General features: G+C 38.4%; 1 protein-coding gene across 1 annotated transcript; it reads right to left on the reverse strand.

The window, feature by feature from the left end:
* Positions 1-1,882: 1,882 nt before the first annotated feature.
* Positions 1,883-18,343, reverse strand: LOC117322323 (cyclin-dependent kinase 9-like). The gene is made up of 4 exons (XM_033877177.1): positions 18,159-18,343; positions 8,072-8,153; positions 6,130-6,220; positions 1,883-4,948 (listed from the first exon to the last, which is right to left on the reverse strand). Exons 1-4 carry the CDS (start codon positions 18,341-18,343, stop codon positions 4,095-4,097), a joined length of 1,212 nt encoding a protein of 403 aa, XP_033733068.1. The 3' UTR covers positions 1,883-4,094.
* Positions 18,344-18,466: the final 123 nt, after the last annotated feature.

Below are 18,466 nucleotides of genomic sequence, written 5' to 3' on the forward strand. Positions count from 1 at the left end.
AGACCAACCGTTTATACAAAATTGGTTCCCCTTCACCCAAGGATGCTTCAGATCAAATATGAATCAAATCCCTTCATTTCTACAGAAGAAGAAAGATTTTAAAGAATTTGCTATATTTCCCCTATTGGGCCCCGCCCCTAAGGCCCCTGGGGGACCAGACCCACTGTTTATACAAAATTGGTTCCCCTTCACCCAAGGATGCTTCAGACCAAATATGAATCAAATCCCTTCATTTCTACAGAAGAAGAAGGATTTTAAAGAATTTGCTATATTTCCCCTATTGGGCCCCGCCCCTAAGGCCACTGTGGGGGCCAGACCCACCGTTTATACAAAATTGGTTCCACTTCACCCAAGGATGCTTCAGATCAAATATGAATCAAATCCCTTCATTTCTACAGAAGAAGAAAGATTTTAAAGAATTTGCTATATTTCCCCTATTGGGCCCCGCCCCTAAGGCCCCTGGGGGACCAGACCCACTGTTTATACAAAATTGGTTCCCCTTCACCCAAGGATGCTTCAGACCAAATATGAATCAAATCCCTTCATTTCTACAGAAGAAGAAGGATTTTAAAGAATTTGCTATATTTCCCCTACTGGGCCCCGCCCCTAAGGCCCCTGGGAGGCCAGACCCACCGTTTATACAAAATTGGTTCCCCTTCACCCATGGATGCTTCAGACCAAATATGAATCAAATCCCTTGATTTCTACAGAAGAAGAAGGATTTTAAAGAATTTGCTATATTTCCCCTATCGGGCCCCGCCCCTAAGGCCCGTGGGGGACCAGACCCACTGTTTATACAAAATTGGTTCCCCTTCACCCAAGGATGCTTCAGACCAAATATGAATCAAATCCCTTCATTTCTACAGAAGAAGAAGGATTTTAAAGAATTTGCTATATTTCCCCTATTGGGCCCCGCCCCTAAGGCCCCTGTGGGGGCCAGACCCACCGTTTATACAAAATTGGTTCCCCTTCACCCAAGGATGCTTCAGATCAAATATGAATCAAATCCCTTCATTTCTACAGAAGAAGAAAGATTTTAAAGAATTTGCTATATTTCCCCTATTGGGCCCCGCCCCTAAGGCCCCTGGGAGGCCAGACCCACCGTTTATACAAAATTGGTTCCCCTTCACCCATGGATGCTTCAGACCAAATATGAATCAAATCCCTTCATTTCTACAGAAGAAGAAGGATTTTAAAGAATTTGCTATATTTCCCCTATTGGGCCCCGCCCCTAAGGCCCCTGGGGGGCCAGACCCACCGTTTATACAAAATTGGTTCCCCTTCACCCAAGGATGCTTCAGACCAAATATGAATCAAATCCCTTCATTTCTACAGAAGAAGAAGGATTTTAAAGAATTTGCTATATTTCCCCTATTGGGCCCCGCCCCTAAGGCCCCTGGGGGACCAGACCCACTGTTTATACAAAATTGGTTCTCCTTCACCCAAGGATGCTTCAGACCAAATATGAATCAAATCCCTTCATTTCTACAGAAGAAGAAGGATTTTAAAGAATTTGCTATATTTCCCCTATTGGGCCCCGCCCCTAAGGCCCCTGGGGGGCCAGACCCACCGTTTATACAAAATTGGTTCCCCTTCACCCAAGGATGCTTCAGACCAAATATGAATCAAATCCCTTCATTTCTACAGAAGAAGAAGGATTTTAAAGAATTTGCTATATTTCCCCTATTGGGCCCCGCCCCTAAGGCCCCTGGGGGGCCAGACCCACCGTTTATACAAAATTGGTTCCCCTTCACCCAAGGATGCTTCAGACCAAATTTGGTCAAAATCCACTGAGTAGTTTAGGACTAGTAGCGATTTAAAGGAAAAGTTGACGGACGGACGACGGACGACGGACCTTCGGGCCAGGTGAGCTAAAAATGAATAAAAACTTATTAGAGGAGGCAAAATCCAAAATGGACAAAATCTTATCTGCCATGAGAAATCAAAATATAAAATCTAATCCTACCTTGAGTAGCAGAAGACAAAAACAGTAATACTTATATTATTACTTATTAAATTATTATAACAAGAGGCCCAATCTGCCTGTATCTCTTGTCTGTGTTATTATTTATAATTAGTCATCTTAATTCATTACAAACATGCAGGAAAATTAGGAAACATATTTATATAAGTTGCTACAACTTAATGTTTCCACATCATATTCTTTTGTACTGTACTATGTGTTGTTATGAACTCAATGTTGAATTATGAATGAAATTAAGTTCATATTAACAAGGATAACTTTAGACCTGATTATTTAAACATCTAAAATAGACGTGCCATCTGGACTCTATACCATTCATTTTCACAAACTTACTTGAAAGCACTTCATCCCAGCATAATACTGGAATAATATTCAAACTTTTCCAATGGCATATCATACCTTAGAAATGGACAATATCTATCATTTAACAAAAAGCAAATGGCCCAATGGACCTGTATCACTCACCTGCTACAAGTTCAACTTTAAAAGTTGATGCGTGTTATTTATGCTGCTAAGCTTAATATGTCTTGATTTTGATATGGGAGGAGGCTACACTAGATGCAGCCTATCAACCCAGCAATTCCTGGTCCATATCATGAACCCAGCTCTCTTGCTTATTTAGATAAAAAAAATGTAAAACACATCCGACACATGTGACCTTGAATGTAAGCCAAGTATTATTGAACACAATTGGTACTCTTATGTCCAAGGATGCTGCTAAGTCCATTATCATCATCCTTAATATTCAGAAGAAATAGTTTCAAGTTCTGTGACTTTGAAAGTAGGTCAAGATGATTTATTTTTTTCAGATAATGAGTAAGTCTTAGCTAAACCTCTTCATTAATGCATGACAACTCTAAATTAATAAATCGTCACAAATTAATCAATATCAAACTTGCAACGTTATCCCAATTCAGTAATGCCTACAAAAGGAAGATATCGATAAAACCTTGTAACAGTTAATAAGTCAAATGAAATGAGAACACACAGCTGTTAACAATTACTAAACAATGAGGCCATCAACAAAATCAAATTCCTTTGGATGTTAAGTATACAAGATGTTTTAAGATTTGTAAAGGTCGATCAGAGAAACTTGAGCAGTTAATACAATTTCCATTTATCCAGGAAAACCTGGGCCAAATGTACATAATTAATTTCAAACTTGAACACAGACACGACATCATAAAAAAATCCAAATAACCATCAAAAAGACATCTGCCAATATAGCTTTAGCTGACATTTGATATTTGAACTTAAAAAAATCACAATAAACCTAAATAAACATTTCACATTTACCATGATCAAACTCTTGTTTCCTTCCAACTCCATATTTGCTGGGCTAACATAAATGTAAATACTGGTGAAATCTTCATTTGTTTATTTTGATTTGTTTTATTTCAAAGCCTATTCCAACAAAAGCCAAGGTCATAGTCAGAGATCCACTTTTTCTTTTAACTTTGGACCCAAATGACCTTGACCTTTAATCCAGTGAGGGGCTGTGATAGCTCAGTTGGTTAGATTGTTGGCCACATAACCTCAAGTGAAGATCTCAGGTGAGTGGTTCAATACTCTCAACCCGTGGCTGCTTGTGGTTCTTGAGAAGCTAAGAAACAGTCACTTCAGAAAGACACTTAATCCTATTTTTTCTGGATGGTATGTGACAGGCCTCTCCTATATTGTACTTTGAGGGAGCCACTTAAACTACTAAAAGAAGTCTGCTCCTCAACATAACACTATCTGTTCATTAGATGTTAATTAAATCCAACAAACAAACTATAATCTAGTAAACTTGATCTTTCTTCAATTAACTTAATTACCCTTTAATTCAGACCAATTGTTCATTAGTGAATAAAAATAAACTTGACATTGACCTTACGCTCTTGGACCCCATAAATAAGAAATATTCTTTCATCTCATTTATGAAAGACTGATTCAAATGCTAATGGCTTTTTCAAAATATGATAATTTGATTATTGACAAAGTGTGATTATTACACATAACAGAATAAATTACTATATATGTTGGAATGTTGAACACCATACTGAACCCGATTTGTTACAGACTAGAAGTAAACACATGGTGAGGTAGACTAACAGATTAAACTATTACATTAGTAAACTTGGTCAAAATGCTGATCATTGTTATGTACAGGTCGGTGCATCTGTGGCTGGTGGGGGCGATGACCTTGTTGAACGCCTCTTCGAGGTGGAGCTAGGTATTCAAACATGGATGTTGTGTGCTTTGATAAAGTTTTGGCCAGGTCAATTGGTTCAGGCTCTGTCCAGAAGAAATCATGGTTAAGGGCCGTGTTAGCATCATACCTCTTTGAGGGGTCAAGTACCAAAAGTTTGTCAATGAGGTCAAGAGCATATTGGTCTTTAACATAAGCTTTGAGTCTTTCCTTGACTTTGCGTTTTTGACCAGTAGGTAGTTCCATCTGAGCGAAGAGATCGTATTTATCCACATTTGGCCAGACATCAGTGGTAATAGAGCCACACAACTGGCAGATCAGGAACATCTGATTTTGTTCAGTCTTTCCTTGCATGATTGGTGTGCGTGTCCATAGTTCAGCCATAATGCATCCTGCACCCCACAGGTCTATGATTGGTCCATAGTTTCTTTCCCCAAGCAACAACTCTGGAGGTCGGTACCACAACGTCACCACACGATTTGTGTATTTGTTCTTGTTACTACGCTGAGGTTGACTCCATGCACGAGCGAGGCCAAAATCTGCCAGCTTTAACACACCATGTTTAGTTATGAGTATGTTTGCAGCCTTTAAGTCTCTGTGTAAAATCTTGTTCTCATGAATGAAGTATAGACCATTTAATAACTGCTGCATAATCTTTTTTATTTCTCCCAGACTGAATCGGACATGTGTGTTGCTGAGGAGTCCTGCCAAGTCATGCTCAGCAAAATCTGACACCATGTAGAAAGTGCTCATCCCTCTGTTGTAAGGAGTGGCTGAATTAAGAAATATACAGAGAATTTCATTAATTTGATTACTAGGAACAAGACTGAAGTCCCATGGGCCTGTATTGCTCAACTGCTCCTTTGCTCAGCTGATAATGACATTATTTAAAGCTTCTAATGCCACTTTGAAGTTTTCTAGGTCATTTGTGCAGATACTAAGCCGATTACCACTATATTAAAAAAACAAAGTAGGCTAGATTTTTCATTTAAATGAATTTTATTCTAAAACTTCTCATCAGGTTTCTGTCATTGGAAAATCATTGCAACAAACTTGCAATCCTAACACCCCAATAGTCCCAATATCAATTTTCTAGTAAGGTAGCTTGGTTATTGAAAAAAAAACTGTTTGAAAAAAATCAAGTCTATTTGACCTCTGTGATCTTGAATGTAGGTCAAGGTCATTTGAACAAACTTGTTAGCTTTTTGCCCCTGCATGCATCAGGCCAAATATCAGGTCCCTGGGCTTCTTGCTTATTGAGAAGATGTTGATTAATGACTTTAGCCTTTTCGACCCCTGTGACTTGATTGAAGGTCAAGGTTTTTCATTTGAGCATGCTTCAGGTACAATATCAGATTACTGAGCTGTTTATACAACATTAGCTCTCCTTGGCCCAATGATGCTCCAGACCAAATATCATAAAAATGAATTCAGTCATTCAGGACTAATAGGGATTTAAAAGATTTACCTTAATTACCCTATTGGGCCCTGCCCGCCTGCCCCAAGGGAGTTACACCCTACGTTTATACAACATAAGTTCTCATTTGCTAATAATGCTCCAGAACAATTTTCATCAAAATCCATTCAGGCTTTGAGGACAATTGTGGATTGAAAGGATTTACCTCTATTTGCCCCCGCCCTGCCTGCACCAAGGCAGCCACACTCTCCGTTTATACAACATTAGATCTCCTTTGCCAAATAATGTGCCAAACCAAATCTCATCAAAATCCATTCAGGTGTTCAGGAGAAGTAGGGATTTGAAAGAAAACTTGAAGGATGACGGACTCTGTGCCATGGCATAAGTTCATGCAGGCCTAATCAGGCCAGTGAGCTATAAACAGAGGAAAAATAGGAAAGAAAGTAAAAGGAAGATCTACAGTGTTACGATGGGGCAGCAGATCTATCATGGTTTCTGATTCAATCTCCAGTAATCTTCTATATAAATCATACTCACCTCTCGTTCTGCATATTTCTACCAAATTCAGGACATTTTCATGATGCAGCAGCTGTAGTATTTTTATTTCTCTTAAAGCAGTAATTGGAAACTGAAATGAAACAGAAATTAACGCAACACCTTTAATTTATACAGGAATCAATACACTAGAATTTCAAAACCCCATCTGAACCGTAATAGCCATTTTATACTTTTTTGTGTGTGGGATGAAAGCATCACCAAGCTCAATGGACATAATATGAAAAAAAATTATCTGTGATAAAAGGAGATATGCATATTTGTTAAAAGCAGTACACAGAACTGAATGAAGATGGGATCTTTGTAAAATAGAGAAAATGTCAGTCATACATGGAACCAAAAACAAGAGGTCCAGAGGGTCTGCATCACTTACCTGATATTTCAGTAATCATGGCAAAATATTTTAAGTTATATTAAATTTTTTTTTTTTTTTTTTTTTCTAATTTGTAGCAGATCCCTGATAATACTCAATCTTAATCTCAATCCTTAAGGGACCCATACCCTCCATTTATACAACATTAGATTTCCTTAGCCCAATAATGCTTCAGGCAAAGTTTCATCAAAATCAATTTAGTCATTTAGGACTAGTAGGAATTTAAAGGATTTACCTCCATTTCCCCCATTGGGCCCCGCCCTTATGGCATCAGGGGGTCCGAATCATCATTTATGCAAAATCTGTTCCCCTTTCATCATGGATATTCTTACCATATCTGGCTAAAATCAATTCAGTACTTTATGACTTCATGAGCTATCTAAAAGACTCACATCTATTTCCCCTATTTGGCCCTGCCCCTCTGGCACCAGGGGGGTCAGTGTCACCATTTATGCAAAATCTGTTTCCATTCAGCTAAAAATGTTTCTGACCAAATTTGGTTCAAGCCATTCATAACTTGATGGACTATATATAGCTAGTAGCGATTTAAAGGAATTACTATCTATTTCCCTTATTGGGCCTCGCCCCTCGATTGCCTATGGAGGTCAGTGTCACCATTTATGCAAAATCTGTTACCCTTCCATCAAGGATATTTCTGACCATATTTGAATAAAATCATTTCAGTACTTTATGACTATTAGTGATTTAAGACTAACGTCTATTTCCCCTATTGGGCCCTGCCCCTCTGGCCCAATGTGGGTCAGTGTCACCATTTATGCAAAATCTATTCTCCTTACCCCAAGGATGTTTCTGACCAAAGAGTTAAAATCCATTCATAACTACATGTATATGACTAGTAGCAACTTAAAGGTATAACCTCTATTTCCCATATCAGGCCCCACCCCTCTGGCCCATTGTATGTCAGATTCATCATTTATACAAAATCTGTTCACCTTACCCCAAGGATGTTTCTGACCAATTTGGGTTCAAAATTAAATCTATCAATAACCTTATGACTTGTAGCGATTGAAAGAAATTACCTCTATTACCCCTATTGGGCCCGCCCCTCTGGCCCTTTAGGGGTTAGAATTGTCATTAATGCAAAATCTGTTCCCCTTCCCCAAAGGATCTTTCTGACCGAATTTGGTTAAAATCCATTCAGTATTTTATGACAAGTAGCGTTTTAAAGAAGATGTTGACGTATGACGGGACGACGGACGGACAGATTGACGGATGCCAGACACCACAATATGGCATAAGCTTCATTAAGAGCTAATAATGCGGGGAAGCAAAGTTCATACTCTTACAACAGTCAAAGTTTCTGTGATGGTATTTCATATCTGAATCATATATGTGTATATATATATAAATACCCATTACATACAGTGTGATATCTCATTATGACAGATACCATCCAAATAACTTATTGAAAATCCATTTACTCACACAGCTGGGACCAAGTTGGAGATTTCCGTTATGACTTTTTTTTTTTTTTTTAAACTATATAACATAGAAATAGCATATGTATATACATGTACTAGAATTACTTACCCCTTCTTTCTCATTTTCCATCAAAATTTTCTTCATAGCTACTAGTCTTCTACTTTTCCTATCTATCGCTTTGAACACCTCCCTATAATGAGAACTGGATTGTTAATTTTTATTGTAATATTTACAGATGCACACTTAACTTATTCTTACAAGTATATCCACCACATTTTCTTTTCTTAAAGGTATTGTAGTTACCTTTGACAGGATTTTTAATGTTATCATTAATTCTGAGCACAATTAAAGACCAAGGTGAACCTACATTTGAAATTTGAGAAACATCCTTTCAGTACTTCTCAAGAAATAGCAATAACAGTCTTTAATAGTCAAAATCCTGTCAGCCATTTTGTTTCACTATCAGACTCAAAATGAATGGTCACAACTAGGGATCAAAGGGTACCTATATGTGAAGTTACTGAGAAGTATGCTTCCAGTATTTTTCAAGATATATCAATAACGAGTTTCAACTGTTAAAATTCAAGATGGCCACCTATCAGCCATTTTGTTTATGCAATCAGACTCAGACTTTTGGAGAGGATCGACTTATATAGGCTTGCCTGTTGCCCAATCCATTTGTTAACAATAACATTGTTGAAACGAAATCAAATTGAATTTGGCACTGAAAGAGGCCTAATGGGCCTATATTTCTCACCTGCTTCCAATGACCCTTTGGAAGCTGATCTAGGTCTTTTATGCATATATTAATCTGATTTCCACTTTAATCAAATATCAGTATGCTAGCTACCTTTTTTGTATATCCATTTCAACAAATGGTTATCCAGAAATGGTTGTTTAAAGATTTTAACATATTCTACCCCTGCAACCTTTATTGCAGGACAAGGCCATTCATTTATATAACAAGGGCCCAATGGGCCCGAATCGCTCACCTGCAATGCAGTGATCTTTTCATATATGGATTCATGCAGTTATTTGAAAGCATGCTACAGGACCAATATAATGTCTCCACACTTTGCCTATTCAGAAGTCATTTAAAGATTTAAGCATACTTGATTGACGTGACCTTGAATGCGAGTCAGGGTCATTCATTTGAACAAACTTGGTAGCCCTTCACCCAGCATGATACAGGCCAAATATTAGGTCTCTGGGACTCTTGGTTATTGAGAAGTTGTTTAATTATTTCTGCCTTTTGACCACTTTTTTTACCTTGAATGAAGGTCAAGGTCATTCATTTGAACAAAGTTGGTAGCACTTCACCCCAGCATGCTACAGACCCAATATCAACTCCCTGGGACTCTTGGCTATTGAGAAGAAGTCGTTCAAAGATTTTAGCCTTTTTGACTCCTGTGACCTTGAATGAAGATCAAGGTCATTCATTTGAACAATCTTGGGAGCCCTTCACCCCAGCATGCTACAGGCCAAATACTAGGTCTCTAGGATTTTCGGTTATTGAGAAGAAGTCGTTTAAAGATTTTAGCCTTTTTGAGTCCTGTGACCTTGAATGAAGGTCAAGGTCATTCATTTGAACAAACTTGGTAGCCCTTCAGCCCAGCATGCTACAGACCCAATATCAACTCCCTTGGGCTCTTGGCTATTGAGAAGAAGTCGTTTAAAGATTTTAGCTTTTTTGACCCCTGTGACCTTGAATGAAGGTCAACTTTATTCATTTGAACAAACTTGGTAGCCCTTCACCCCAGCATGCTACAAGCCCAATATTAGGTCTCTGGGCCTTTTGGTTATTGAGAAGAAGTTGCTTGAATGGAAAAGTTGACGCCGGACGGACGGACGCCGGACGGACGGACGGCAGACACTGCGCCACGGCATAAGCTCACTTGCCCTTTGGGCAGGTGAGCTAAAAATTGCACCACTTCAGCTCAGGATTTTATAGGCCAATATCAGGTTTCTGGCCAACTTTGTTATTAAGAAGGCTTGTTCATAGTTTTCAGCATATTTGACCCTGTGACCTAGAATGTAAGTCAAGGTCATTACTTGGAAGATCTTCATCCCAGCATGCTACATGCCCATAACAAGTTTCTGGGCCTTTTGGTTATTAAAAACCTTATTTTAAACCTTTTAGTATATTTGACCCCTGTGACCTGGAATGCAAGTCCAGATCATTCATTTGAACAAATTGATAGCCCTTCATCTCAGCAGGCTACAGGCCAAATATTAGATTCCTGGACCTCTTGGTTTTGAGAAGAAGACTCACTAAAAGTATTTAACATACCTGTATCTGACCCCTGTGACTTTTATTGTAGGTCAGTCATTACTTACTACAGGCCCATAATTACAGGTCCCTGTGCCTTTTGGTTATTGAGAAAACTTTTTGAGATTTTAGCATACTTGACCCCAGCAATGACCTTAAATGTTTCTCAAAGTTAATTGTTTGAACAAATTTGTTAGTCTTTCACTACATCATTTTGCAATCAATAACAGGTCCCTAGGCCTCTTGGTTATTGAGAAATTGTTTAAAGATTTTGTACATTTTGAACCCTGCGACCTCAGATGAAGGTCAAGGTCATTCATTAGAACAAAAATGGCAGATATTTACCTCAGCATGCTACAGGCCCGATATCAGGTCTCTGGGCATCTTGATTATTAAAATGTCATTTAAAGATTTCAGCATATTTGAACCTTATGACCTTGAATATAGGTCAAGCTCATTCATTTAAAACAAGAGATCCCAGAGGGATCTTGGCGCCCACCATTGAGTGATCTTTATAGGTTCCATGTCAGATTGATCTTTTCTCTACTTTTCCCTTTCTCTAAGTCTTACTAATCTGTGTAAATTCAGAAACAGCCCTCTAGTACTTTTCAAACAAGGGGAACCTATATATAAAATTTTAGATTTAGCGATAATGGCTGTCTGTCGGCCATGTTGTTTTCGGGTTGGTCCCAAAATGCAATACCAGGGACCAAGGGGAACCTACATATGAAATTTGAGAAAGATCTCTTCAGCACTTTCTGAGAAATAACGATAACAAACATCAATTGTCAAAATCCAAGATGGCTGCCTGTTGGCCATGTTGTCTTTCCATTGGTCTCAAAATGCAATATGCATAACTAGGAACCAAGGGAAACCTATATATGAAATTTGAGAAAGATCCCTTCAGTACTTTCTGAGAAATAGCGATAACAAACTTCAATTGTCAAAATCCAAGATGGCTGCCTGTCGGCCATGTTGTTTTCCGATTGGTCTCAAAATGCAATATGCATAACAAGGCACCAAGAGGAACCTACATATGAAATTTGAGAAAAATCCCTTCAGTGCTTTCTGAGCAATAGCGATAACAAACTTCAATTGTCAAAATCCAAGATGGCTGCCTGTCGGCCATGTTGTTTATCGATTGGTCTCAATCTGATGATGGTGGGCTAAAAATTTAGTTGCCTTTCACCTCAGCAGGCTAGTCTAAATATTAGATCCCTTGGGGCCTGGTTGTTGAGAAGATTTGTTAAAGTTTTCAACATATTTAACCCCTGTGACCTTTAATAAAGGTCAAACTCATTACTTAGTAGCCCTTCACCCGAGCTTTCTGCAGGCTTATATCAGGCCCCGGGGCCTTTTAGTTATTGAAAAAACTTGTTTAAAAGATTTTAGCATATCTGACCCTTGTGACCATAAATGTAGGTCAATGTCATTCATTTAAAGAAACTTGGCAGCCTTTTACTGCAGCATGATGCAAGCTTAGTAATTAACAGATCCTTGAGGTCCTTGGTTATTGAGGTGAAGTCATTTAAAAATTTTGAGAAATTTGAACGGTGACCTTGAATGTAACTCATGTCATTCATTTAACCCCTGTGATCTGAAAGTTAGGCCATTCATCTGACCAAACTTGATAGCACATCACCATGTAACAAGCCAAATATCAGATCCTTGTCCTCTTGGTTATTGAGAGGTTGTTCAAAATTAGGACCTCTTTTTACACTGCAGCATATATATTTGACCTCTGTACATGTGCTCTTGAATGTAGGTCAATATTATTCATCTGAACAAACTTGGTAGCCTTTCACCCAAGCATGCTACATGATACCGGTAAGTCTTTTAAAATAATATGCATGTACCATTTGTCGATGATCTCTGGTGGTGCTGTCAGGCTAATGTAATGTATGTACATTATTTTTTTAAAAAAACTTTTAATTTTTTAATATTGCCCTTCCCTTGAATGGTATAGGGCCAAAGTCAAGAAAAATTCTTTTAAAAAACCAAAATTTTGTTACCCCCTTCAATTAAATTTCAGAAAAAAGGTTTTTACAGGCCCCAAAATTAGACCCTGGCCTTTTGGTTTTGAGAAGAAGACTCACTAAAAGTATTTAACATACCTGTATCTGACCCCTGTGACTTTTATTGTAGGTCAGTCATTACTTACTACAGGCCCATAATTACAGGTCCCTGTGCCTTTTGGTTATTGAGAAAACTTTTTGAGATTTTAGCATACTTGACCCCAGCAATGACCTTAAATGTTGCTCAAAGTTAAATTGTTTGAACAAATTTGTTAGTCTTTCACTACATCATTTTGCAATCAATAACAGGTCCCTAGGCCTCTTGGTTATTGAGAAATTGTTTAAAGATTTTGTACATTTTGAACCCTGCGACCTCAGATGAAGGTCAAGGTCATTCATTAGAACAACAAGAGGCCCAGAGGGCCTGTATCGCTCACCTGGATTTTATGATATATGAAACAAGAATGATGATTAAGTATATTTGTCACTGGTATTGCTATGTCAATATATCATAGGCATTTTATATGGGTACGTGAGGTTTTTATGCCAAAAAATGACTTTTGGCGCAACCCCTTAGGGATACTACCACACAAATGTGAGTGATATCCATTGCTTAGTTTCAGAAAAGAAGTTGTTTATACCCATTGACCCCTTTTGACCCCGCCCTCTGCACCCGGGGGGTCAGTTCCTTCCTTTATAAAATTTTGAATCCTTACCCAAAAGAATGCTACCTGTCAAATATGAGCTGTTTCAGAGAAGAAGTTGTCCATATCAATTTAGCCAAATTGACCCCTTTTGGCCCCACCCCTCAGCCCCATGGTGGGGTCAACCCTAAAATTTGTACAATTTTGAATCCCCACTCCATGACCATGCTACCATACAAATGTGAGTGATATCCATTGATTAGTTTCAGAGAAGTTGTTTATGTCAAATCTGCCAAAATGACCCCTTTTGGCCCCGCCTCTCAGCCCCAAGGGAGGTCGGCCCCACTATTTGTACAATTTTGAATCCTGACCCCAAAGGTATGCTCACAGTCAAATATGAGCAATATCTATTGCTTGGTTTCAGAAGAGAAGTTGTTCATATCAATTTAGCCAAATTGACCCCTCTTGGCCCCGCCCCTCAGGCCCCCAATAGTGATGCTACCAGGCAAATATGAGCAATATCTATTGCTCGGTTTCAGAGAAGAAGTCGTTTATATCAATATAGCCCAATTGACCACATTTGGCCCCGCCCATCAGGCCCCTGGGGGGTCAGTCCAATAATTTGTACAATTTTGAATCCCCACCCAATAGTGATGGTACCAGGCAAATATGAGCAATATCCATTGCTCAGTTTCAGAGAAGTTGTTTATATCAATATAGCCCAATTGAACACATTTGGCCCCGCCCCTCAGGCCCCCAGGGGGTCAGCCCCACCATTTGTACAATTTTGAATCCTCACCCCATAGTGATGCTACCAGGCAAATAGGAGCGATATCCTTTGCATGGTTTCAGAGAAGAAGTCGTTTATATTAATAGAGCCAAATTGACCCCTTTTGGCCCGCCCCTCAGACCCCTGGGGGGTCAGCCCCACCATTTGTACAATTTTGAGTTCACATCCCATAGGGATGCTTCTGACAAAATTTGGTCAAATTCTGATCAGTGGTTATGAAGAAGAAGTCAATTGTTGACGGACGGACGGACGGACGGACGGACCACGGACGCAGGGCGATTTGAATAGCCCACCATATGATGATGTTGGGCTAAAAATGCTGTCATTATTAATGTAGCAATTTAAATCTATGTTCATGTTTATCAATATAAAACTTTTCCATGTTAAACTAAACCTCATAATCCCTTATGGATTAATCTTCATTAATTTCTGTCAAATCTGCTCAGTTACACCAAAAATTCATATAAGTAAAGTATGTAATAAACATCTATAATAGAATGGGAATCTGCAACCCTGCACTTGCCGAGTATTATCCCATGATGACAAAGCAGTAAAACATGGGGTTGTTTATCAAATCTTGATAAGTTTCACTGCCAATTTTTTGTGACTTTTCACGTTTAATCTATCTTTATCTTTTGTAAATTGTAGATGATGTTGTGATTTTACCAAATCCTTTCATTTTCCTTTCCAGCAGCAACCGATATATAATGTACATCATGATTAATTTTTGGCTTCTGATTTGTGGCTTGTCAGTCTGCCATTCTTCAAAACAAACCAGTTTGTGCATGCATGCATGACATATTTTCAGCGGTTCATTACCATATAGAGAATGGAGCACCATTTTACGTAATCAGTGGTTAGTTTCCCAGTTATAATTGCAATTATGAAGAACTATACCTTATTATTACATTATATCATCATAGGATATTCTATCATTTAACCTTTTATCATTTTAATTTTGTCATAAGTCATATGTTAAGAAAACAAAGATGCTTTAATTAATGAACCTATATCAACAAGCTTATATCAACATAATAACTTACAACAGTGAATGCAGTACATGTACAATCTTACTTCAAAATGTCTGGTTAATTACACCAACCGAAAATTCTCCTTGTGCATTATCCTGAAACATATACTTATATTTATATAGTACACCAACTGTGGTGTAGTTTTGTGCCTGAAAATAGCCAAAATCACTCTAACATTTACTTTTTTAAATCATCCAAGTCACATTTATCTAGCCATGAAACATCATACATATGCAACAAGAGGCCCAATGGGCCTGTATCGCTCACCTGGCTCTACAGCAAATTTGCAGTTGATTGAGGTCATTTCTACAGATACTATGCTGATAACCAATTTATTCAAATATCAGAGTAAGATAGGTTTATTCATGTCAATAAATATTCTAGTCCTTCATTCCAGCATACTATTGGCCTAATATCAGGTCTTGGTGACTCTTGGCTATGGCAAGATTTAAAAATATTTCATCCCTGTGACCTTGAATGTAGGTCAATGTCATTCAGTTGAACAAACTTGGTAGCCCTACACCCCAGCATGCTACAGACAGGCCCAACCTCAAGTCCCTGGGCATCTTCAGGCTTCAAAGTTGAGAGAAATTTACTCGCATATGCGAGTAAATATTCCAAAAGGCGAGCTAAAATTAATGGTATATATCGCCATCTGGCGAGTAAAAAATTCTTGAACATTTCCGGATATTTTTTTACAATCGACCGGAAATCAATATTTTAGAATAAACCTATTTGCATCAGAGTCAGAAAAGCGCTTAGAACAGTATAATTCGCCATCTTCATTCAAGCGTCTAAATGACCCACTGAGCTACCGTGTGAGCAAAATGGCGTTAAAAAGGTCAGGGTAGACGCCGCCGACATCTTTCGGTTAAGTCCAAAATGACAGATTCACCAGCAGATCCAGATGCAGGAAAAGAAGCAGAACCCAAAGCATCTACCGTTAGCTATATATATATATAGCAGCACTGGTAATTAACGTCATTTGTTTCATCATAGCTCAACGACTAAGGTTTGACGAATGCAAAATTTTGTAAAATATGTGAAGGAGTACATCAATGGCAGGTAAAACTGACTTTGTATCGGGTAGCACATCTTTCAAAAGAGAAATCCGTGTGTGGCATGGAAACAGCAAACGACACAAAGACATACATGATGCTGTTATCGCTTCTAAGGCAAGTGGCAGAGTCAAACAAAATTTTGAAAGACAACGTAAACAGTGTGATGCAAAATATACACAAAGTTTGTGACTGCATATACCATAGTACAGGAGCCGGGCTGCCCAAACAACATTCAGTGGGACTTTGATGAATAAAAATGACAAAATACAGAAATATGATTTTTTGTTTTTAATACTTGTACCTCTGTTTATACATCACACCATGATTGGTGTAATGTTATTTTTGATTTTAAAAAAAGTCACTTAAATGAAACATATCTAGTACATACTAGTAATATCTCAAATTAAATTATTGCTGGGAATTCGAAGAGCATGTGGCGAGTAAAATTCAGAGGTCACTCGCCACATGGCTAGTAATTCCTAAATGCCACTTTGAGGCCTGATCTTGGTTATTGAGAAGAAGTCGTTTGAAGATTATAGCCTATTTGACCTATGTGACCTTGAATGAAGGTCAAGGTCATTTATTTGAACAAACTTGGTAGCCCTTCACCCCAGCATGCTACAGGTCTAATATCAAGTCTCTTGGTTATTGAGAAGAAGTTGTTTGAAGATTATAGCCTATTTGACCCATGTGACCTTGAATGAAGGTCAAGGTCATTCATTTGAACAAACTTGGTAGCCCTTCACCCAAGCATGCTACAGACCAAATATCAAATCCCTGGGCCTCTTGGTTATTGAGAATAAGTCGTTTGAAGATTATAGCCTATTTGACCCATGTGACCTTGAATGAAGGTCAAGGTCATTTATTTGAGCAAACTTGGTAGCCCTTCACCCTAGCATGCTAAAGGCCAAAAATCAAGTCCCTGGGATTCTTGGTTATTGAGAAGAAGTCTTTAGAAGATTATAGCCTATTTGACCCATGTGACCTTGAATGAAGGTCAAGGTCATTTATTTGAACAAACTTGGTATCCCTTCACCCCAGCATGTTACAGGCCCAATATCAAGTCCCTGAGCCTCTTGGTTATTGAGAAGAAGTCGTTGGAAGATTATAGCCTATTTGACCCATGTGACCTAGAATGAAGGTCAAGGTCATTTATTTGAACAAACTTGGTAGCCCTTCACCCCAGCAAGCTACAGGCCCAATATCAAGTCCCTGGGCATCTTGGTTATTGAGAAGAAGTCGTTTGAAGATTATAGCCTTTTTGACCCATGTGACCTTGAATTAAGGTCAAGGTCATTTATTTGAACAGACTTGGCAGCCCTTCACTCCAGTATGCTACAGGCCAAATATCAAGTCCCTGTGTCTCTTGGTTATTGAGAAGAAGTTGTTTGAAGATTATAGCCTATTTGACCCATGTGACCTTGAATGAAGGTCAAGGTCATTCATTTGAACAAACTTGGTAGCCCTTCACCCAAGCATGCTAAAGGCCAAAAATCAAGTCCCTGGGCCTCTTGGTTATTGAGAAGAAGTCGTTGGAAAATAATAGCCTATTTGACCCATGTGACCTTGAATGAAGGTCAAGGTCATTCATTTGAACAAACTTGGTAGCCCTTCACCCCAGCATGCTACAGGCCCAATATCAAGTCCCTGGGCATCTTGGTTATTGAGAAGAAGTCGTTTGAAGATTATAGCCTTTTTGACCCATGTGACCTTCAATGAAGGTCAAGGTCATTTATTTGACCAAACTTGGTAGCCCTTCATCCCAGCATGCTACAGGTCCAATATCAAGTCCCTGTGTCTCTTGGTTATTGAGAAGAAGTTGTTTAAATGAAAAGTTGACGCCGGACGGACGGACGGACGACGGAAGCCGCACCACGGCATAAGCTCACTTGCCCTTTGGGCAGGTGAGCTAAAAATGAAAATTATTTGCACATTGGAAAGTACTAAAAATTGATGCAATACTTCTGGTAGAGTAACATTAGGTTTCTAGCTAGTAATTAAAATAATGACCTGGTCGTAAATTAAATCGCAATTAAAAATATATTTCAAATTTCACTGTTTAATTGATTTCGACTATTTTTAGGAACAAATCCTTACTCCAACTGGCGTATAATATGTAAATTTGCGAATCATGCGCAAGTTAATTTGCGGTTTTCCCAACCTGTACATGTGTTGAACTTCGGAGTACAGCAGCTGTACAGTGTCAGAGTGTTGTTCCTAGAATCTATAATCTTTTTAAGTGAAGTGATAAAAAAATATAATTCCATTCAAGTTATCTATACGGTTTTAAAGTTACTATATCATATATAGTTTAAATACAAGTAACGTAATATAATCCATGCTCGTGTTTCATAATACCAAATTTATTTTTGAGAAATTGCGTACCCGAAAGTACCTTGTCCAATTTTCGTCAGTTTCTCGTATTTACTCTCTTCAGGAATGAATTCAAAGTTAAAGTCCTCATATTTTATGGTAGTTGACCCATTGGAAACACGTGGAGAATTATTCTGTTTTGTTGTCGTGGAACTAGAAGGAACCGGCACATGGGGAAGGCACGGCGTCTGCTCCATGATTTTTACGCCGGAACTGTGCAATCCATATATGACGTCATCGTTATATGCTATCTGTCGCTTAAGTCAATATTTTTTTCTTATTTTAATTCTCGACAACTCAATTAGAATAAATAAACAGAC

Source organism: Pecten maximus, chromosome 2 (genome assembly GCF_902652985.1).
Source record: "Pecten maximus chromosome 2, xPecMax1.1, whole genome shotgun sequence".
NCBI classification, from domain to species: Eukaryota; Metazoa; Mollusca; class Bivalvia; order Pectinida; family Pectinidae; genus Pecten; species Pecten maximus.